At 46.0% G+C, this 23,521-nt stretch overlaps 2 protein-coding genes across 2 annotated transcripts in view; one reads left to right on the top strand and one right to left on the bottom strand.

Annotated features, from left to right (window-relative positions):
- Positions 1-17,281, bottom strand: part of LOC112237976 (testis-specific gene 10 protein-like) — a 40,984-nt gene extending 23,703 nt beyond the window's left edge. The window contains exon 1 of the mRNA XM_042323881.1: positions 17,198-17,281. The gene's annotated coding sequence lies outside the window, so the exon portion shown is untranslated. The remainder of the gene's footprint in view (positions 1-17,197) is intronic.
- On the top strand, positions 1,041-23,322 carry LOC112237972 (eukaryotic translation initiation factor 5B). The gene is made up of 22 exons (XM_042323876.1): positions 1,041-1,168; positions 4,290-4,412; positions 4,568-4,634; positions 8,747-9,482; positions 10,988-11,208; positions 11,302-11,551; positions 11,653-11,739; positions 11,877-11,948; positions 12,046-12,335; positions 12,422-12,640; positions 13,031-13,098; positions 13,565-13,706; positions 14,529-14,660; positions 15,131-15,313; positions 15,554-15,715; positions 16,429-16,560; positions 17,236-17,367; positions 17,465-17,541; positions 17,666-17,830; positions 21,432-21,570; positions 21,685-21,846; positions 22,081-23,322. The coding sequence occupies exons 1-22, from the start codon at positions 1,134-1,136 to the stop codon at positions 22,186-22,188; spliced, it is 3,702 nt and encodes a 1,233-aa protein (XP_042179810.1). The 5' UTR covers positions 1,041-1,133; the 3' UTR covers positions 22,189-23,322.
- The last annotated feature ends 199 nt before the right edge of the window (positions 23,323-23,521 follow it).

Below are 23,521 nucleotides of genomic sequence, written 5' to 3'. Positions count from 1 at the left end.
ATTTTGCATAAACATCTAATTACGCTGGTAACCAGTTTAGAATAGCAACAAGGCACCTCTGGGGTTTGTGAGATATGGCCAATATACCACGACCAAGGACTGTATCTAGGCACTCAGCATTGCGTTGTGCATAAGAACAGCCCTTAGCCGTGGTATATTGTCCATATACCATACCCCCTCTGGCCTTATTTCTTAAATATACCCTTTAGAAAATAGGTTACATCCATTTCCCGAGTGCAATAAATGCTGCCTCTGTAATGGGGGTCAGTGTGCTGCTAACAACTTAGCTTCCCCCACATCCTTCAACCAATGATCCTCTGCTTTGAAAAACAAGTGATGAGAGGAAGGCCAGTGGGGGAAGATGGAGCAATATGGATTTTGGCTGACATTCTGCAAATTTTGTCATCATGAAACATTTCATCCCAATTCATCCCGTTTTCTGTTCCCAAAACTAAAATCTATTATGAACAGAGTGGACTAAGTTTTAGAGACTTTACCCTTTGCCAAAGTTGTAAAAAATAGCTTTAGAAGGAGTGTAAGGGCGAAATGCCAATTGATTTATTTCACACGCACACAGTGGCGTTCCCTAACTGAAATATGCAAATACATGTTAGAACGTGCCAATAGGATCTCGCTAGCTCGTGCTTGGCTCTGCCCACCGGTTGCCTGTTCTGCACAGTGCTCTCTATGATTAAGTTGCTCTCATTGGAAATAACATGCTGCTGTCTATCTTGGGTTGATTATAAAACTCTTTGGCCTAGCGTTTAGTGTTGGACCAGTAACTGAAAGGTTATTAGTTTGAATACCTGAACCGACAAGGTGAAAAATCTATCGATGTACCCTTGAGCAAGGTACTTAACCCTAATTTGCCCCTGGGATGCCGTACTACTGGCTGACCCTGTAAAACAACACATTTCTTTGCATCTGTCACAATACTAATACTATTAATAATGTGTTACTCCATTATACCTGCGCAGTTTGCGCAGTGAAGATGCCCTTCACTTCAGTACAGGCAATAGAAAACGCTCTGCAACTGCGCAGGATGTGTGAACAACCCCCATTGGACCAACCATATGTGCTGTATCGGCGAACAACGAGGCTGAACATTGTGGATAAAAATAAAAACAAGGAGAATGGGGAAGAAACAGAAAAAGTCAGGCGATGACAGGTACATGATAGTGTGGCCCGTGTGTCATACGATTTGAGAAAGTTGTGATGTATGCAACAGACTTCTATGACTATAACGGTTAGCTAGCTAACGTTGTCGGACAGGCTGAGCTGGCTAGCATTAGCATGATACTGAAGCCATGAGTTTCATGTGGCGGCAGATTGCCTTGGCTAGGCCTCCCGTCTCCGGCTTATTCATAAGCTAACGTTATCCTCGCGCACTTGTTTTCTACCTTTCATATTGACAATGAATTAACCAATTTATATCTTGTATAAACACACTTGATGCTGAACAACAGAGACATGAAACCTATTATTCTCGCTATTAGCTAGCATATGTTATGCAGCTACATTGGCATCCTACTACCAGCTAGCCAGACTCCATGCAGTCACATAATGAAGTTAATTTACATTAGCTCGTGAGCGATCTAACTTAGATAGCTTGCTCGTCCACTAATAGGGAAACGCAGATAACTAGCTATACATGATGCAATTCTAGGAGGACATTGTCAGCGAACTATTGCTGAATCTTTGAGTCACTGACAACACAAGTGAGGACCTCCAGCCTGGCTATGCCCCATGCCTGCAACATCATCCCTTTTCATTGTGCTGTCAGAAAGGGCCCTCATTCATTGTCCCAACTGTCGCCTCTATGGCTTGAGTATCCATTCAATGGCTGTGACCCCGTGTGAGTAAACATCTAAACCCCAGTTAGAGATTTGTTGTTGTCCTCGGTTTAGGCTTCAGAATAAAGCAGTATACTGATCTCAATGGTTAGAATATATATACTATTTCCATTGCCAAGTATGAGGCTTTACGACCAAAAGTCTTAACCAATGTTGTTGTTCATAAATTGATACATTCCTGAATAGAGATGTCAATTGACACTGACTCACGTCTCATTACGACATAGCCCTACAACTGATGCTTGTCTGCCAAGTGCACAAATCTACACTTGCTACTTGTAATAGGCACTCTTATCCACCCTTTGTAAGTCAAGACCAGGTGTCTGCTTTTGACTGTGGGAATGAGCCTTGACAGATAATAGACAGAGCGACAGTAGGCTAAGTGTCGTGCTGGCATTTAAGTTGATTATTGAGGGATATATATTGACTAACCTGCCGTGATGGTGAGCTCTCACCCCCTGTACTGTATACTGCTGACCTGCAGCCTGTTCCAGTCAACTCTGCTGTGAGGTCAAGATGATACCAGGCCAGGGCTAAAGATGGCGCTGAACAGCAATGGCGGAAGGATATTAAAGCTTGATTAACTATGGTCCTCTCTGTTCCCCATAACCAACAACTATTACAGGTCTGGTCCAGAAACAACCACTAGCCCCTAACCCTAAAGGCACTTGTATATAAGCAATATTCATAGTAGTTATTACAGGTAAATAAGTGAAAGGAATAACATTGATAGACAGAATGTTGATGGAGTTATCCTGTTCTATCAGCTGCTTCTTCATGATTTCATTACCCAGAGGCAAGAGTGTGTGCACTGTGCACCCTGTGTGTTTTACCCGGGGTTGGGCCCTGTTCATTCTAACATAGAGGTGCTTTCCACTGCTGATGCAACAGGCATGCAAGGAGTCTAGCCTCACCCTCTGTATAAAGTCTGAGGCTGAGCAAATGTAGGGCTTTTAGTCTCAAAGATCCATGTGCTGCTTCAGGTAAGGTTATTGTGGTTGGATTGTGGATGGTTAGTAGTTGAGATGATCATAATGGTCATTACAGGTTAGGGACTGAAGTTGTTTGTCTTTCATGTTTGGTTTTCATCTTCACCCGTCTGACATAAGACTGAAGGTCTAGAATTAGTTATTGCATTTTTTGGACTGAAGGCGTAACAGTGTCAAGTGTGCAGCTGCCATTCAGGTGGTGGTGTTGTTCTTGTTGGATGCACACTTCCCACTGGCAGGGTTGATTTGTGGCCACCAGCGAGTCATTTTAGGTCTGCAGTAAAGCCTTCAAAGCTGTCAACATTTTCTGTTGACAGAATTTTTAGTGTCCTGGGTCTGACTGACTGGGTCTGTCTTGGTCGGAAGGACTGACTGGGTCTGTCTTTTTTGTTGGACTGGATATGAAAATCATATTTGCGTGAAATGTGCTAATTGGATCAAGGCTGCAAATATTTGAAATCCCACACATTCATTGCTAGTTTGTATCATTTTGCTGCTAACACGGAACCCAAACCGGCTACGCTCGTGTGTCATCGTGCATAAATGTATTTTGTCCCCCCACACCAAACGCGATCACCACACAAAGGTTAAAATATTAAAACAAACTCTGAACCAATTATATTAATTTGGGGACAGGTCGAAAAGCATGAAACATTTACGGCAATTTAGCTAGCAAGCTAGCAAGCTAGCCCATGCTATCTAATTAGTCCTTTTTAGCTAGCTTGCTGAAAGCTAGCTAATTTGTCCTAGGATTTAAACATTCAGTTGGTATTTTACCTGAAATGCACAAGGTTTTCTACTCCGCCAATTAATCTACACATAAAACGGTCAACTGAATCGTTTCTAGTCATCTCCTCCTTCTAGGCCTTTTCTCTTGACTTTATAATGTGATTGGCAACTTTCATAAATTAGGTGCATTACCGCCACTGACCTCGTTCGTCTTTCAGTCACCCACGTGGGTATAACCAATGAGGAGATGGCACGTGGGTACCTGCTTCTATTTACCAATGAGGAGATGGGGGAGGCAGGAGTTGCAGCGCGATCTACGTCACAAATAGAACTTACTTCTATTTTATCCCTTGGCAACGCAGACGCTCGTTGGCGCAATAATTGAATAACATAGATTTCTACATTTATTTTGCATGCTCGCTCACGCGACGAGAGCGGTGTAGTCAGCCTGTAAACCTGCATTTTTTGTAACATAGCATATGGCAGAAATCTGCATGGAGAAAGAAGCATGTGGTTCCCAGCTATGCTTGATAATGCTGTCTTTTACCATGTGTAATGTGCATCATATGTGATTTGCGTAACTTTGTTTCAGTACCAAAGACGGTGGCATTGACCTTGATGCCCTAGCAGCAGAAATCTGCATGGAGATATGCTTGATAATGCTGTCTTTTACCATGTGTAATGTGCATCATATGTGATTTGCGTAACTTTGTTTCAGTACCAAAGACGGTGGCATTGACCTTGATGCCCTAGCAGCAGAAATCGAAGGAGCGGGAGCCTCCAAGGAGCAAGGTAAAGGAAAGGCCAAGAAGAAGAAAGACAAAAAGAAAGACGATTTTGAGTAAGTCTTTATTTCTCTCTCTTCGACAGTAATGAACGCTCCATTTTAAAATAACTAAGGAAGTAAGAACCAACTGTTGGAGGGAAATATTTCTACACTTGCCTTGGACTTTGCAGCCTACTGTGTATTGATCATAATGATTTGATCTTTAACAGTGAAGACGACATCCTGAAGGAGCTGGAGGAACTGTCTCTTGAAACCACAGGAGCTAAAGGCAGCAAGGTGAAGTGTAGCCATATGCTAATCTTCATATGCAATGACCTTATACCAGGCTATAGCCCAATGCTAATTTGCATATGTAATGACCTTATACCAGGCTATAGCCCAATGCTAATCTTCATATGTAATGACCCTATACCAGGCTATAGCCCAATGCTAATCTTCATATGTAATGACCCTATACCAGGCTATAGCCCAATGCTAATCTGCATATGTAATGACCTTATACCAGGTTATAATAGGGTTTCCGTTTACCAGTAATAGCCGGGTTAAAAAAATGAATTAGAAAAGCTGATAATGCATTTTAGCCCATTGGCGGAAATACCAATTAATGTAAACACATTTGACCGTTCATGCTTATTCTTTCTATAGGTTAATTAGCATAATTTAGTGTAATTAAATTAATTGGCGCTTGTGTATATTCGTTATGTATCTTCTTAATCACATGTGCACAGCATACAGATACTGAGCCTTAAACCAGGAAAATCTGTCAGACAGAGCTTTTATAAGCCCAATCATTGCATAACAATTGTAAATTCAATCGTGGGTTGAAAACATTTTTGTGGCCACGATTAAAAATACCTGCTATTTTATATATTTCTCTACTGGTAATTGAAGCGTGCTTCCCATTCATCATTCAAACGCGCAGGAAACGGAAGGCAGGCTTCATCACAGGCGTCACACATCCCTTTGCATTGAGCTGGAGGCAGTATGCATTTTGAAAACGTATAGCTACTTAATTGTTTGAACCCTCAACGTTTTACGACATATTATGGGGCGTGTTTTACCCTTTGCTTCAAAGTAGACTAGGCAGAATCCCACCATATACGTGGAGGCAAATATTTTATACAGACTTCCATATGCCATTGAAACCAGTAGACTATTTCTCCTATTTTCTATTGGTTATCAACTGTCTTTCATTGTCCGGTAGCCAAATGCACATTCCCGCCTACTGCCTTGTGTACATTGCTGACTTAATAATCTTAAAAAATAATATTTTATAAACATTTAAACTAAATGTTCTGATCTGTTGCGTCCAACTCGTTGCTTTTTAAAGTATGTTTTATCAATCCGAGGAATATTGGTTGTATGAATTTGGGATCTATCTTCCTACAACTGTCCCAGAGTCTGTTTAGGCTCTTTCCATCTCAACAAACTGACCAATAGAATAGGTCAAGTTTTCTACTATGGGGGATAGTAGATTGACAGGCTCATGCACAGTGATAAGGCTAGGGAATGCTATGGTTTCCCTAAGTACATTTAAAATGCTATACCCTAATTAGCCTACTCCTGTCTATACAGAAAGAAATAAGGAAAGGCAGCACATGGGGGCAAATGCCAAATAGATTATTGTTGAGTTATAACTGTCAATGGAAAGAGGCGCAGCCAGGCTTATCGGAATATTTCCAAATTCAATCATGGGAAAACATGGTTTGGAAAGATGCATGGCTATTGCTGTAAAGAGAAGACAATGAAAAGACTCAATTGAGCGAACAACAGTAGGCCTATAGCCTATCTTATTGGCACCAGCAGAGACATCGGCCATATCCCCGTTGAGTGTGCTTTGCCCATATTCACTCTTTATCATTGTCGTGTCAGTGTCACTTAATAGTTTGTTTTCTGGACTATAATTTCATATTCTGTCACCCCTTCTGGTAGACCTATTCTATGGACAACGTTGTTTTATTGATCTGTTTGTCCGTGTCAGCAGAGTAGGCTACCCTGTCATTTGTCATTTAAAAAAAAGATTCTGCTAATGTCTGCAGTCATATAAAGTGTAGTAGAATTGCATGAAATGTGTTTTTATAAAAGGCCAAAAAAATTTTACGTGCACAGAAAGAAAAAAACGTATCTGATATAGACGAGGCCTCTACTCTACACGATCTCCACATTGAACAGTCTTTTTTGCGAACAGTGATTGAGTTATATTATTAATCAAAATGTTGACTGTCCGATTTACTCCTTAAGAATAGTAGGTTATCTTATATACAGTGGGGCAAAAAAAGTATTTAGTCAGCCACCAATTGTGCAAGTTCTCCCACTTAAAAAGATGAGAGGCCTGTAATCTTCATCATAGGTACACTTCAACTATGACAGACAAAATGAGAAGAAAGAAAATCCAGAAAATCACATTGTAGGATTTTTAATGAATTTATTTGCAAATGATGGTGGAAAATAATTATTTGGTCACCTACAAACAAGCAAGATTTCTGGGTCTCACAGACCTGTGACTCCTCTGTCCTCCACTCGTTACCTGTATTAATGGCACCTGTTTGAACTTGTTATCAGTATAAAAGACACCTGTTCACAACCTCAAACAGTCACACTCCAAACTCCACTATGGCCAAGACCAAAGAGCTGTCAAAGGACACCAGAAACAAAATTGTAGACCTGCACCAGGCTGGGAAGACTGTATCTGCAATAGGTAAGCAGGTTGGTTTGAAGAAATCAAGTGTGGGAGCAATTATAAGGAAATGGAAGACATACAAGACCACTGATAATCTCCCTCGATCTGGGGCTCCACGCAAGATCTCACCCCGTGGGGTCAAAATGATCACAAGAACGGTGAGCAAAAATCCCAGAACCACACGAGGGGACCTAGTGAATGACCTGCAGAGAGCTGGGACCAAAGCAACAAAGCCTACCATCAGTAACACACTACGCCGCCAGGGATTCAAATCCTGCAGTGCCAGACGTGTCCCCCTGCTTAAGCCAGTACATGTCCAGTCCCGTCTGAAGTTTGCTAGAAAGCATTTGGATGATCCAGAAGAAGATTGGGAGTCCCGTCTGAAGTTTGCTAGAGAGCATTTGGATGATCCAGAAGAAGATTGGGAGAATGTCATATGGTCAGATGAAACCAAAATATAACTTTTTGGTAAAAACTCAATTCGTCGTGTTTGGAGGACAAAGAATGCTGAGTTGCATCCAAAGAACACCATACCTACTGTGAAGCATGGGGGTGGAAACATCATGCTTTGGGGCTGTTTTTCTTCAAAGGGACCAGGACGACTGATCCGTGTAAAGGAAAGAATGAATGGGGCCATGTATCATGAGATTTTGAGTGAAAACCTCCTTCCATCAGCAAGGGCATTGCAGATGAAACGTGGCTGGGTCTTTCAACATGACAATGATCCCAAACACACCGCCCGGGCAATGAAGGAGTGGCTTCGTAAGAAGCATTTCAAGGTCCTAGAGTGGACTAGCCAGTCTCCAGATCTCAACCCCATAGAAAATCTTTGGAGGGAGTTGAAAGTCCGTGTTGCCCCAAAACATCACTGCTCTAGAGGAGATCTGCATGGAGGAATGGGCCAAAATACCTTCAACAGTGTGTGAAAACCTTTTGAAGACTTACAGAAAACGTTTGACATCTGTCATTGCCAACAAAGGGTATATAGCAAAGTATTGAGATAAACTTTTGTTATTGACCAAATACTTATTTTCCCCCATAATTTGCAAATAAATTCATTAAAAATCCTACAATGTGATTTTCTGGATTTTTTTTCTCATTTTGTCTGTCATAGTTGAAGTGTACCTATGATGAAAATGACAGGCCTCTCATCTTTTTAAGTGGGAGAACTTGCACAATTGGTGGCTGACTAAATACTTTTTGCCCCACTGTAAGTCTGCTAATGCGATGATTCATGGAATGCTTTATTATAAAGGTGCATTTTTCCTGGGAAAAATAGCTTCCCCAAACTTGAAACTCGCTTCCTATATTTGCTGTTCGTCACTCGTCTTGTTGGCTGAGGAAAACTTCATGTGGACAGATATTCTAACATCTTCAATGTGCGTGGTAAGAAGGACACAGGTCACTGCATCCTTGACTTGCATGTTCTGTTAAAATGAATTACCATAATCTAAATGTGATGACTGTTATTCTGGGCACGTGGGTGGATGCCTAGTCAGGGTATGCACCCAATGCATAGTCCTATGGGTCCAGTCATGTCTGGCGCCACATTTTCTAACCGGAAACCCTGGGCTAATAGCCCAATGCTAATCTGCTTATGTAATGACCCTATACCAGGCTATAGCCCAATGCTAATCTGCTTATGTAATGACCCTGTCTGGCAAAGCACATGCTTCTATGGAGTACTCATCACTTCCGCAATCCACAGAAACCAGACGCCACAGACGAGCCGGAGAGTGCCGCCGAGCCCCCGCCGCCCACCAAAGCGGAGAAGAAGAAGACGCGGAAGGGCAAGCGAGCCAGCCTGGAGGATGACGACAGGGACGACGAAGAGGTTTCGGGTACAGGTGACGTGGAAGACGAAGACAAGCAGAAGGACAAGAAGACGTCTGCTGCCCCGGCTGCTGCTGCTGCTGCTGGCTCAGACTCGGAGGACGACGCCTCACGGACCCGGAGGAAACCCAAGGCAGGGAAGAAGGGAGGCCGCAAGGAGGCCTCGGACGAGGAAGAGGAGGATGACGATGGAGGTGCGAGGAAAGGAGAGGGGGGAGGGGAGGATGATTCAGATGATGACGACTCGGTAGACGCATCGCAGGCTGGAAAGAAAGGCAAGAAGAAGAAGGGCAAAGCCAAGGCAGACAGTGAAGAAGAGGAAGAGGAGGAGGGAACCTTCAAGATGAAGACGGCAGCTCAGAAGAAGGCAGAGAAGAAGGAGAGAGACCGCAAGAAGAAAGAGGAGGACAGGGCTAAGCTGAAGAAGCAGAAGGAGAAGGAGGAGGAGAAAGAGGGGAGTATTGAGGTTGCAGCAGTGCCTAAGAAAGAGAAAGAGGTAGTGAAGAAGAGTGAGCCAGCGGTGGCCCCAGCAGCAGCCCCAACCCCAGCAGCAGAGACGGAGGCAGCAGCAGAGATTGAAGATCAGGAAGGGGCTGATCCTCAAGGAGAGGGTGAGATTTACAATTGGTTTATATTGTATCCATTCCACAGCCTAAACGGCAACACTTTACAATGAGTTGCCCATATGCCATGTAGGAACTACTTTGTTTTAAGAATGTGTAAATGCTTATCTGTACCCATTAGCTGCCGATGAGGTGCTTGAAGCAATTAATGGTAAGAGAAGGAAAATAACAGATTTCTGCTTCAAGGTAGCTTGTTACATGCCTTAATTTTGCTGGACCCCAGGAAGAGCAGCTAATGGGGATCCATAATACATACTAATACACGTGTTGTTAACTTCTTGGCGCACCCATCCCGTTAGCGGGATCATTTTCGTCAACATCTGCTGAATTGCAGAGCGCCAAATTCAAATTAAATTACTAAAAATATTAAATTTTCATGAAATCACAAGTGCAATATAGCAAAACACAGCTTAGCTTGTTGTTAATCCACCTGGTTTGTCAGATTTCAAAAAAGCTTTACAGCGAAAGCAAACAAAGCATTTATGTGAGGACATCTGTCTCAGCAGACAAAACATTACAAACAGCTAGAAGCAAAGTAGATTGGTCAGAAAAGCAATAAAAATTAATCGCTTACCTTTGATGATCTTCGGATGTTTGCACTCCCAGAGACTCCCAGTTACACTAAATGTTCCTTTTGTTCGATAAAGATTATTTTTATATCCAAAAACCTCCATTTGGTTGGTGCGTTTTGTTCAGAAATCCACAGGCTCGTGCAGGTCATGACGGGCAGACGAAAATTCCAAATAGTATCCGTAAAGTTTGTAGAAACATGTCAAATGTTTTTTATAATCAATCCTCAGGTTGTTTTTACAATAAATAATTGATAATATTTCAACCTGACCGTAGCTTTTTCAATAGGAGAGAGCGAGAGAAAATGTCTGCTCCAAGCTGTTGCGGATGCAAAACTCTGCTGGCATCCAGCCATCCACTGACGCGATGTGATCGTTCTCACTCATTTTTCTGAATAAAAGGCTGAAACTATGTCTAAAGACTGGGAAAGGGAAAGGCATAGGGAAAGGAATCTGGTTGATATCCCTTTAAATGGAGGGAAGTCCTGCAATGGAACAGGGAGCGTTCAAAATAAGAGGCACTTCCTGGTTGGATTTTCCTCAGGTTTTCGCCTGCAATATCAGTTCTTTTATACTCACAGACAATATTTTTACAGTTTTGGAAACTTTAGAGTGTTTTCTATCTAAATCAATTATATGCATATTCTAGCTTCTGGGCCTGAGAAATAGGCAGTTTCATTTGGGTACGTTTTTCATCCAAACATCAAAATACTGCCCCCTACACTCAACAGGTTAATGTGTAGTTGCATGCAGTTACAATAGTAGAAGTCTACTCATCTTAATTCTGTACCCATTAGCTGCCGATGTGGTGGTGGAAACAATGAATGAACCCAATGGTGATGTTTTCAAAGTAGTTAAGTGGCGTTACTGTGTAGTTACATGCAATATGACTGATTTCTGTCTGGGGTATTTTTGTTACTTCAGAAGAGGAAGGGGTAGACAAGAAGGGCAAGAAAGACAAGAAGAAGAAGAAGGGGGACAAGGAGAAAGAGAAAGAGGAGAAGAAGAAGGGACCCAGCAAGGCCACAGTGAAAGCCATGCAGGAGGCTCTGGCTCACATGAAGGAGGAAGAGGAGCGCGCCAAGAAGGAGGAAGAGGAGAACCTGCGTCGCCTGGAAGAGCAGGAGGCTCAGAGACTGGAGCAGGTTAAACACACACACACACGCACACACACACACACTGTATACACACACACACTGACCTCTTACCAACTGACCTCTTCAATGTAACACCTACAGGAGCGTCTGGAACAGGAGCGCAAGGAGAAGAAGAAACAGAAGGAGAAAGAGAGGAAGGAGAGGCTGAAGAAGGAGGGCAAACTGCTGACCAAAGCCCAGAAAGAGGCCCGGGCCAGGGCAGAGGCCACACTTGAACTCCTGAAGGCCCAGGGTATTGAAGTGCCATCCAAAGACGACTCGGTGCCAAAGAAGAAGCCAGTGTACGGAGACAAGAGGAAAAAGAAGCCCCAACAAGCACAGACCCCTGAAGGTAACAGCCTCTTCCAATCCACATCAAATACATGTCCAACTGCAAAGTCATCTATCTATTTGTTTGTGCCTCGTCCCTCATTCCTCCTCTTCCCCGGTCAGAGATCTCAGAGGTCATGTCACCCACGTCGGAGACGGCAGAGCCAATCATCTCACAGATGGCCGTGGAAACTCCCGAAGTAGCAGCAGGTAAAATGGACCATAGATCTTGGAGACGGAGCCTGCCTTAATGTCCTCCGCTTGTTGTCCAGATCTGGGTGTAACGCCAGACAACTTTCATTGCCTCAGTCACATTTTGTGTCATGTCTTCCTGTCCCTCCCCCCAGAGGTAGAGCAGAAAGCTGAGTCTGCTGTTGATGACTGGGAGGCTATCGCTGAGACCATCGATCAGGACAAAGGTAAGACAGGACAGACTTTAGGTTTTTAGCAATATGGCAATATCTCCCAAAGGCTTGGTGGCTTACACCTCACATAACGTCTCTTCTCCCTCTACAGAGCTGAAGACGGTCCACATTGAGGTGAAGCCAGAGACGCCAAAGCAGCCCCAACAGAAACCCTCGTCACAGCCGGAGGAAGAGGAGGACGAGGAAGAGGAGGAAGAGGATGACGAAGAGGAGGAGAGTGAGGAGGAAGAGAAGGAGAGTCAGCCTCACACAACGCAGCAGGCCCCAGCCACTAAGAGGAAGGGAGGGAAGGAGAGCTCAGAGTCCAGTAGTGACAGCGACTCTGATGACGATCGCACTAAAGAGGAGCGGATCTACGACAAGGCCAAGAAGCGTATTGAGGTAGTCTTTCACAAACACACATCCTATCAACATTGTTAAACGGTAGAGAAGTGTAATGTTGTTCCCTCTGTGCTCCTCCTGTGTAGAAACGGCGAGCAGAGAACATAAAGAACATAAACCTGGACAAGCTCCGCTCCCCCGTCGTCTGTGTACTGGGCCACGTAGACACAGGCAAGACCAAGATCCTGGACAAGCTGAGGCATACACACGTACAGGACGGAGAGGCAGGAGGGATCACCCAACAGATCGGAGCCACTAACGTACCGCTGGAGGCCATCGTAGAGCAGACCAAGATGGTGAAGAACGTGAGTACTGCTGCTCCTCTCCCTTCAGCTCAGACCCAGTCATACACTGAACAGTGACCGTACACTGAGTGTACAAAACATTAGGAACACCTTCCTAATATTAAGTTGTACCCCCTTTTGCCCTCAGAACAGTCTCAATTTGTCGTGGCATGGACTCTACAGTGTCAAAAGCGTTCCACAGGAATGCTGGCCAATGCTGGCCATTGAATTGGATTTAACAAGTGACATCAATAAGGGATCTTAGCTGTCACCTGGATTCACCTGGTCAGTCTGTCATGGAAAGAGCAGGTGTTCCTAAAATTTTGTACACTCAGTGTATGTATGGCATTGGATTTGAATAGATAGTTGGTCTCTAATGGCTCTTTAATAATTTCATTGTTTCCTCTTCAGTTCAACAACGAGGCCATTAAAATCCCAGGAATGCTGATCATCGACACCCCAGGCCACGAGTCTTTCAGGTAAACCCTCATTCAGAAAAATGTGTTTCCACTGCCCTAAATGTGTTTGTCTGACTGCGTCTCGCTCCGTCTGTCTGTGTGTCCACTGCCCTAAATGTGTTTGTCTGACTGCGTCTCGCCCCGTCTGTCTGTGTGTCCACTGCCCTAAATGTGTTTGTCCTGACTGCGTCTCGCTCCGTCTGTCTGTGTGTCCACTGCCCTAAATGTGTTTGTCTGACTGCGTCTCGCCCCGTCTGTCTGTGTGTCCACTGCCCTAAATGTGTTTGTCTGACTGCGTCTCGCTCCGTCTGTCTGTGTGTCCACTGCCCTAAATGTGTTTGTCTGACTGCGTCTCGCCCCGTCTGTCTGTGTGTCCACTGCCCTAAATGTGTTTGTCCTGACTGTGTCTCGCTCCGTCTGTCTGTGTGTCCACTGCCCTAAATGTGTTTGTCTGACTGCGTCTCGCTCCGTCTGTCTGTGTGTCCAGTAACCTGAGGAACCGGGGCAGCTCTCTGTGTGACATAGCCATCCTGGTGGTGGACATCATGCACGGCCTGGAGCCTCAGACCCTGGAGTCCATCAACCTGCTCAAGGAGAAGAAGTGTCCCTTCATTGTAGCACTTAACAAGGTCAGTCTGTCTGGTCAGACATGCTCATAGCTTACCTCTGGGAAGGATAGTTAGATGGATAGATAGTTAGATGGATAGATGTCTAGTAGAGGACTGTCGTGGAAATTTCCTCTATTTACCAAATCATGAGAGCAAACCACACACAAGTCAGAGTTAGTTATCACAAAGTCCATCTTTAATTATATGAGCTCTATCACAACCCTGTGACTCTCAGATCAATTCAGTGTCTATCAATGACTTCTCTGAGAGTCCCTTCCACATTTCAACTGAGATCCTTTATAGCAAAGACACACACAGGATAAGACAGCATCGGCATAATTCATCGTTCAGCTTTGTCTCCTAAACTATGTTCTTTTCTCAAACTCAGAACCATAAACAAATCCTCCATATCAACAGCCATATATCAAATCCATCCTATCTTGACAAGATCACAGAGACACACTGACTGGCACACAGACATTGTGGAGCCAAGAGATACACGTTTGACCTCTCCCCTCTCTCTGGCCCAAGCAACTTCGTCTTGACATAGAACAGATACTGCAAACCCCGCCACAGTATTATACAAAAACATTCTGATGAGAAGTAACTTACAAAACATATGATGAATATAAAACATCTTACCAACTAATTCTGATTATTCCCCAACAGGACTTGCATGTATTAAAGGCACTCAATGGCCCACAATTCACTGGGAATAAAGCTACCAGGTTACAATAGCTTGCGGAAGTATTATTTTTTTTGCACAAGTAGTTAATTAGTTGCCCATCCATGTGACATGTATTTTTGTCCCTTCTATTCGTTCCATTTCTATGTCTACTCCAGATTGACCGTCTGTACGACTGGAAGAAGAGTCCGGACACAGACGTGGTGGCCACACTGAAGAAGCAGAAGAAGAACACCAAGGATGAGTTTGACGAGAGGGCCAAAGCTGTCATCGTGGAGTTCGCCCAGCAGGTCACTAACTATATAAACAACGGAGGGGGAAAGAGTTTTGTAGTTGACAGCACTATTCATTATTTCAATGCACCTATTGTGTGAACCCTGAGGGACCCCGCACCTTAGAGACTGCTGCCTTATGTACATAGACATGGAACACTAGTCACTTTAATGATGTTTACCTACTGTTTTACACACTTCATATGTATATACTGTATTCTAGTCAAGATTCATCCTATATCACTACTGCTGTACACACCTTTTCTGTTCATATACTGTCTATACACACTATATGTGTATATATATATTTATATTCTGGTCTCTGACATTGCTCGTTCTGATATTTCTTCATTTCATTCGTATGTTGTTATTGTGTTAGACAGGACTTCACTGGTAGAGCTAGAAACATAAGCATTTCACTGCACCTTAACATCTACAGATCTGCGTATGTGACAAATGAACTTTGATTTGATTGTGTATTCGTACAGGGTCTGAACGCAGCCCTCTTCCATGAGAACAAGGACCCGAGGACCTTTGTGTCTTTGGTGCCCACCTCGGCCCACTCCGGGGACGGCATGGGCAACCTGATCGCTCTGCTGGTGGAGCTCACCCAGACCATGCTGGCACGACGCCTGGCACACTGCGACGAGCTCAGGGCTCAGGTCATGGAGGTGAGGGACAATTACTACATTACTGTCACAGTTTATGGGGATGAGGAAGAATGATCCTCCCTGTTGTTGTCACGGTTAGATTGCTGTTATTTTAGGGTAATTTCCGTTACACCAGTCGCACTACCGTTACGTCAGTGTCATTACTGTTGCGTCATTACCGTTACATTGGTGTCATTACCATTGCGTCATCTAACACTTAATGTTGTATTAAACTCAACATGTGTCCCTGTCCATCGTCAGGTGAAAGCCCTGCCTGGTATGGGCACCACCATAGACGTGATCCTGATCAACGGCGTTCTCCGGGAGGGCATGACTGTCATCGTCCCGGGGGTGGAGGGACCCATCGTCACCCAGATCAGGGGGCTGCTGCTGCCTCCACCCATGAAGGAGCTCAGGGTCAAGGTATGGAGGAAATGTTTATGTTGGGCCTTTCTTTATAAAAGAGCACTTGTAGGAGCAGCAGACAGTTCTGACCTGATTTCAACAGGAATGTCATGCTGTCCATGACTTGGCTAGGGGTTCATCCTAACTTCCACGTCTCATTTTCACTAAATAATTCACTGATGTCAATGGCAGACTAAGTGATAATTTGACGGTGGAAGTTAGAATTAGCAGCAGGTAGTCTAGCGGTTAGAGCATTGGGCCAGTAACTGAAAAGTCGCTGGTTCAAATACCCAAACCGACAACGTGTAAAATCTGTCTGTGCCTTTGAGCAAGGGGCACCATGCTACTATGGCTGACCCTGTAAAACAACACATTTCACTGCACCTATAGGCCCCATAATGATGATCTGTGTGTAGTATTAATGAATGATCTGACCCCATGTCCTCTTTAGAACCAGTAGGTAGTATTAATGAATGATCTGACCCCCTGTCCTCTTTAGAACCAGTAGGTAGTATTAATGAATGATTTGTCCCCTTGTCCTCTTTAGAACCAGTAGGTAGTATTAATGAATGATCTGACCCCCTGTCCTCTTTAGAACCAGTAGGTAGTATTAATGATCTGACCCCCTGTCCTCTTTAGAACCAGTAGGTAGTATTAATGAATGATCTGACCCCCTGTCCTCTTTAGAACCAGTAGGTAGTATTAATGATCTGACCCCCTGTCCTCTTTAGAACCAGTATGAGAAGCATAAGGAGGTGTGTACCGCCCAGGGAGTGAAGATCCTGGGGAAAGATCTGGAGAAGACCCTGGCAGGGCTCCCCCTGCTGGTGGCCCACAAGGAGGATGAGGTGGCGGTGCTCAGGGTGAGACTGGCACATTTAAGCAATAAGGCGCGAGTGGGTGTGGTATATGGCCAATGTACCACGGCTAAGGGCTGTTCTTAAGCAAGATGCAACGCAGAGTGCCTGGATACAGCCTTAGCCGTGGTATATTGGCAATATACCAGAAACCCTAGAGGTGCCTTATTGCTATTATAAACTGGTTACCAACGTAATTAGAGCAGTAAAAAATAAATGTTTTGTCATACCCTGGGTATATGTTCTGATATACCACAGCTTTTGGCCAATCAGCATTCAGAGCTCGAACCACCCAGTTTATAATGTACTGTGTATCAGAGGTTCTTAAAAATGTTCAGCTCGAGACCCAAATGAGAAATTGACCCTGTGACCCAAATCGTCCTCCAACCACCCAAATTAAGAAGAAATAGTGTGGGATTATAGATGTATTCTCATAATTCGCGACCCACTTGGAACCCGATCCATAGTTGAAGAAACCCTGCTGTGTATGATAACAGGGCTGTGTCTCAATAGTGTTAGACTGGATCCCTCTGCCACCTACGGCTACATGTCAATAGTTATGAATGGCTCCCTGCTTCCTCTCCTTGTCTTTTTTTCCATCTCTGAGTTAGTTACTAGAACACACACACACACACACACTCACAGTGTATTGAGATCCTCTGCGTTATGATCCCCCTGCAGGATGAGCTGGTGCGGGAGCTGAAACAGACTCTGAACTCCATCAAGCTGGAGGAGAAGGGTGTGTACGTCCAGGCCTCCACTCTCGGATCCCTGGAAGCCTTGCTCGAGTTCCTACGAGTGTCCAAAGTGCCTGTGAGTATCACACACACACACACACACCGTATCAAACTACAATATAGTATTGAGATACTGTGCTGTAATGTTGATGTTTTTCTGTCTCCTCCAACAGTACGCTGGCATCAACATCGGTCCAGTCCACAAGAAAGACGTGATGAAAGCTTCCACTATGCTGGAGCATGACCCACAGTGTGTGACCTCTTCTGTCTTCTCTCCTTTCTATACCCTGTCATACATTTGTTTGATTGGTTACTGTCTCATTAACCCTATCTGTGTAAACTGGACAATAAAAATCAATGCTGTCCTGTTCTAGGTATGCAACAATCCTGGCGTTTGATGTGAAGGTGGAGAGGGACTCTCAGGAGATGGCTGATAGTCTGGGGGTCAGGGTGTTCAGCGCTGAGATCATCTACCACCTGTTTGATGCCTTCACCAAGTACAGAGAGGACTACAAGAAGGCCAAGCAGGATGAGTTCAAGTAAGTGAACACACACACACACTACATGATACCAACCATAACTTTGTTTTGCTGTCATAGGCCATAGCACAAGTGATCCACACTCAGCCCATTGGAAGGCTACACCTGTCCTGCCTAGGCTAGGTTTCCAGACAGGACAGTAGGTGTGGGGTATGCCTAGGCTAGGTTTCCAGACAGGACAGTAGGCATGGGGTATGCCTAGGCTAGGTTTCCAGACAGGACAGTAGGCATACCTGGGCTAGGTTTCCAGACAGGACAGTAGGTGTGGGGTATGTGTGGGCTAGGTTTCCAGACAGGACAGTAGGTGTGGGGTATGCCTAGGCTAGGTTTCCAGACAGGACAGTAGGTGTGGGGTATGCCTAGGCTAGGTTTCCAGACAGGACAGTAGGTGTGGGGTATGCCTAGGCTAGGTTTCCAGACAGGACAGTAGGTGTGGGGTATGCCTAGGCTAGGTTTCCAGACAGGACAGTAGGTGTGGGGTATGCGTGGGCTAGGTTTCCAGACAGGACAGTAGGTGTGGGGTATGCCTAGGCTAGGGTATGCCTGGTTCAGGTTTCCAGACAGGACAGTAGGCGTGGGGTATGCCTAGGCTAGGTTTCCAGACAGGACAGTAGGTGTGGGGTATGCCTAGGCTAGGGTATGCCTGGTTCAGGTTTCCAGACAGGACAGTAGGCGTGGGGTATGCCTAGGCTAGGTTTCCAGACAGGACAGTAGGTGTGGGGTATGCCTGGGCTAGGTTTCCAGACAGGACAGTAGGTGTGGGGTATGCCTGGGCTAGGTTTCCAGACAGGACAGTAGGTGTGGGGTATGCCTGGGCTAAGTTTCCAGACAAGACAGTAGGTGTGGGGTATGCCTGGTTCAGGTTTCCAGACAGGACAGTAGGTGTGGGGTATGCCTAGGCTAGGTTTCCAGACAGGACAGTAGGTGTGGGGTATGCGTGGGCTAGGTTTCCAGACAGGACAGTAGGTGTGGGGTATGCGTGGGCTAGGTTTCCAGACAGGACAGTAGGTTTGGGGTATGCCTAGGCTAGGGTATGCCTGGTTCAGGTTTCCAAACAGGACAGTAGGCATACCTGGGCTAGGTTTCCAGACAGGACAGTAGGTGTGGGGTATGCGTGGGCTAGGTTTCCAGACAGGACAGTAGGTGTGGGGTATGCGTGGGCTAGGTTTCCAGACAGGACAGTAGGTGTGGGGTATGCCTAGGCTAGGGTATGCCTGGTTCAGGTTTCCAGACAGGGCAGTAGGTGTGGGGTATGCCTGGGCTAGGTTTCCAGACAGGACAGTAGGTGTGGGGTATGCCTGGGCTAGGTTTCCAGACAGGACAGTAGGTGTGGGGTATGCCTGGGCTAGGTTTCCAGACAAGACAGTAGGTGTGGGGTATGCCTGGTTCAGGTTTCCAGACAGGACAGAAGGTGTGGGGTATGCCTAGGCTAGGTTTCCAGACAGGACAGTAGGTGTTGGGTATGCGTGGGCTAGGTTTCCAGACAGGACAGTAGGTGTGGGGTATGCGTGGGCTAGGTTTCCAGACAGGACAGTAGGTGTGGGGTATGCCTAGGCTAGGGTATGCCTGGTTCAGGTTTCCAGACAGGACAGTAGGCGTGGGGTATGCCAAGGCTAGGTTTCCAGACAGGACAGTAGGTGTGGGGTATGCCTGGGCTAGGTTTCCAGACAAGACAGTAGGCGTGGGGTATGCCTAGGCTAGGTTTCCAGACAGGACAGTAGGTGTGGGGTATGCCTGGGCTAGGTTTCCAGACAAGACAGTAGGTGTGGGGTATGCCTGGTTCAGGTTTACAGACAAGACAGTAAGCGTGGGGTATGTCTGGGCTAGGTTTCTAGACAGGACAGCAAGCGTGGTGTATGTCTGGGCTAGGTTTCTAGACAGGACAGTAAGCGTGGTGTATGTCTGGGCTAGGTTCCCAGACAGGACAGTAGATGTGGGGTATGTCTGGGCTAGGTTTCCAGACAGGACAGAAGGTGTGGGGTATGCCTAGGCTAGGTTTCCAGACAGGACAGTAGGTGTTGGGTATGCGTGGGCTAGGTTTCCAGACAGGACAGTAGGTGTGGGGTATGCCTAGGCTAGGGTATGCCTGGTTCAGGTTTCCAGACAGGACAGTAGGCGTGGGGTATGCCAAGGCTAGGTTTCCAGACAGGACAGTAGGTGTGGGGTATGCCTGGGCTAGGTTTCCAGACAAGACAGTAGGCGTGGGGTATGCCTAGGCTAGGTTTCCAGACAGGACAGTAGGTGTGGGGTATGCCTGGGCTAGGTTTCCAGACAAGACAGTAGGTGTGGGGTATGCCTGGTTCAGGTTTACAGACAAGACAGTAAGCGTGGGGTATGTCTGGGCTAGGTTTCTAGACAGGACAGCAAGCGTGGTGTATGTCTGGGCTAGGTTTCTAGACAGGACAGTAAGCGTGGTGTATGTCTGGGCTAGGTTCCCAGACAGGACAGTAGATGTGGGGTATGTCTGGGCTAGGTTTCTAGACAGGACAGCAAGCGTGGTGTATGTCTGGGCTAGGTTTCTAGACAGGACAGTAAGCGTGGTGTATGTCTGGGCTAGGTTCCCAGACAGGACAGTAGATGTGGGGTATGTCTGGGCTAGGTTTCTAGACAGGACAGAAGGTGTGGGGTATGCCTGGGCTAGGTTTCCAGACAGGACAGTAGGTGTGGGGTATGCCTGGGCTAGGTTTCCAGACAAGACAGTAGGTGTGGGGTATGCCTGGTTCAGGTTTCCAGACAGGACAGAAGGTGTGGGGTATGCCTAGGCTAGGTTTCCAGACAGGACAGTAGGTGTTGGGTATGCGTGGGCTAGGTTTCCAGACAGGACAGTAGGTGTGGGGTATGCGTGGGCTAGGTTTCCAGACAGGACAGTAGGTGTGGGGTATGCCTAGGCTAGGGTATGCCTGGTTCAGGTTTCCAGACAGGACAGTAGGCGTGGGGTATGCCAAGGCTAGGTTTCCAGACAGGACAGTAGGTGTGGGGTATGCCTGGGCTAGGTTTCCAGACAAGACAGTAGGCGTGGGGTATGCCTAGGCTAGGTTTCCAGACAGGACAGTAGGTGTGGGGTATGCCTGGGCTAGGTTTCCAGACAAGACAGTAGGTGTGGGGTATGCCTGGTTCAGGTTTACAGACAAGACAGTAAGCGTGGGGTATGTCTGGGCTAGGTTTCTAGACAGGACAGCAAGCGTGGTGTATGTCTGGGCTAGGTTTCTAGACAGGACAGTACGTGGTGTATGTCTGGGCTAGGTTCCCAGACAGGACAGTAGGTGTGGGGTATGCCTGGTTCAGGTTTACAGACAAGACAGTAAGCGTGGGGTATGTCTGGGCTAGGTTTCTAGACAGGACAGCAAGCGTGGTGTATGTCTGGGCTAGGTTTCTAGACAGGACAGTAAGCGTGGTGTATGTCTGGGCTAGGTTCCCAGACAGGACAGTAGATGTGGGGTATGTCTGGGCTAGGTTTCTAGACAGGACAGAAGGTGTGGGGTATGCCTGGGCTAGGTTTCCAGACAGGACAGAAGGTGTGGGGTATGCCTGGGCTAGGTTTCCAGACAGGACAGTAGGTTTGTGGTGTAGTAACAGTCGTTTTCTCTGTCATTTTCCACAGACACATTGCTGTGTTCCCCACTAAGCTGAAGATCCTGCCTCAGTTCATCTTCAACTCTAGAGACCCCATAGTCATGGGAGTCAACGTGGAGGCTGGGGTCCTCAGACAGGGAACCCCACTCTGTGTGCCCAGCAAGGGGGTGAGTGTGTGTGTATATGTAGAGTGCAGTGTGTGTTTGTGGGACCTGTTCCTATCCTGGTAGGACGTAGAAACCGGTGTAATAATATTATCTGACTGACTTCCTACCTGTCAGTTTGTGGACATTGGCATCGTGACCAGCATTGAGATCAACCACAAGATGGTGGACAGTGCCAAGAAGGGCCAGGAGATCTGTATAAAGATCGAACCGATCCCCGGAGAGGCACCCAAGATGTTCGGCCGACACTTTGAGGCCACCGACATCCTCGTCAGCAAGGTACAGTCACAGAGAGGAGAAAGGCAACACTTTTCTTTTCAATGTTCAAATTACCGTGTGGTGGGTTTTCAGGTCAACACAGTGTATCCAATGTAGTAAGTACTCACTGTTACATTGTACTGACAGCAGGTACCCAAACTCTAACAACACTGGGCTCTGTACTAGAAGTAGTGGACCATCATGAGAATGGGGAGACTTCGGAGTTCTGAATGTGGTCTTTTGTTTGTTCTCCAGATCACCAGAGCGTCCATCGATGCCCTGAAGAACTGGTTCAGAGACGAGATGGGCAAATCTGACTGGCAGCTCATCATGGAGCTCAAGAAGACTTTTGAAATCATCTGAACGGAAGAACGGGCACACACCTTCATGTCTTCAGGCGGCCGCAGCACACCTACACACAAACACACACACCACTGATCATGTGACACCTGATCAAAGACACACACACACACACATGTTCATCACACCCACGTATGCATACACCCATAAATGGTGGGAGCAGTGCAGTGTCCCACTTTCCCCCTCTCCCCCATCCCCTCCCCCCTGGTGGGTGGGGGAGTGTATTTTTAGAGGGGAAACAGTGTTTTTCTGTGAGAAACCAAACTATTTCCCGCTGTTGTTAACAGTGACAGTTTAGACAGCATCAACACACACTATTCCAACGTGCCTGTTGTTTGGAATCATCTTGAGTTTTGTTTTTCATTTTGCCGCTCTCTCTCTCACCCTCCACATCCGTCTGCTGCTGGAGTCCTGCCCCCTGTAATCACTCTGGTGTTCAGGCTGGGGTGAGACTGGAGAGGGGGCGAGTGGGGAGTGAAGAAAGCTGGGTCAGGCCTCACCGGAACCACAGATCTACAGAATTCAGCAAACTGGGTTTGACAAGTTTCCGTGGGTGCCATGTTGGCACCGGAAGTCGCAAGGAGAATGACATTCCACCGAGAATGCAAATGAGAACCTTATTGTTATGACACGTTGGTTGCCAACATGGAGGCTAGTTTGCTGAACTCTTTATATCTATCACGGATCAAGGGGAGCTGTGCGCCAAAGGCCTGAATTAGAAGAGGGGAGAGGGGGGGGCATTCTAACCAGAAGTTTTAGACGTCTGAATAATACGACCTTGTCAGTGTTTTCTCTTTTCTTGAATGCAGTTATTTTATGGTCCTTTTAAAAAGCCCCTCCCTCTCTGACATCACCACCACCCATCACCAGCCCCCCCTGTCAGCGCAGTTCGACTGGTGCCTACGGACCTTTTTTTACCATGAATGAACTAGATGACAAAATAGGCGGTCCCTCTCCTCTCTACTTGAGTTCAAAATGTAAAAGATAATAAAAGATCTACATCAATGAAGACATATTTATAGAAGTCACAAACTCTGCCCCCTCTGCCTTGTTGTATATTTTGGATAATGGTATGAATGGAATATGCATTGAATTAAATTCTATGAAAAATAAATATGAAGTGCTACTTCCCCTGGTTTCATATGCTGTTATTAGTGAGGTCGAGTACCCCTGGTTTCATATGCTGTTATTAGTGAGGTCGAGATCCCCTGGTTTCATATGCTGTTATTAGTGAGTTCGAGTTCCCCTGGTTTCATATGCTGTTATTAGTGAGGTCGAGTTCCCCTGTTCCCTGATTTATTTTTTCAATAACTGTTAAATCATGAATTTCTGCAGA

Source organism: Oncorhynchus tshawytscha, linkage group LG07 (genome assembly GCF_018296145.1).
Source record: "Oncorhynchus tshawytscha isolate Ot180627B linkage group LG07, Otsh_v2.0, whole genome shotgun sequence".
In the NCBI taxonomy this organism is placed as follows: Eukaryota; Metazoa; Chordata; class Actinopteri; order Salmoniformes; family Salmonidae; genus Oncorhynchus; species Oncorhynchus tshawytscha.
The sequence above is the reverse complement of the archived record's forward strand: the minus strand, read 5'-3'. Positions and strand labels throughout refer to the sequence as shown.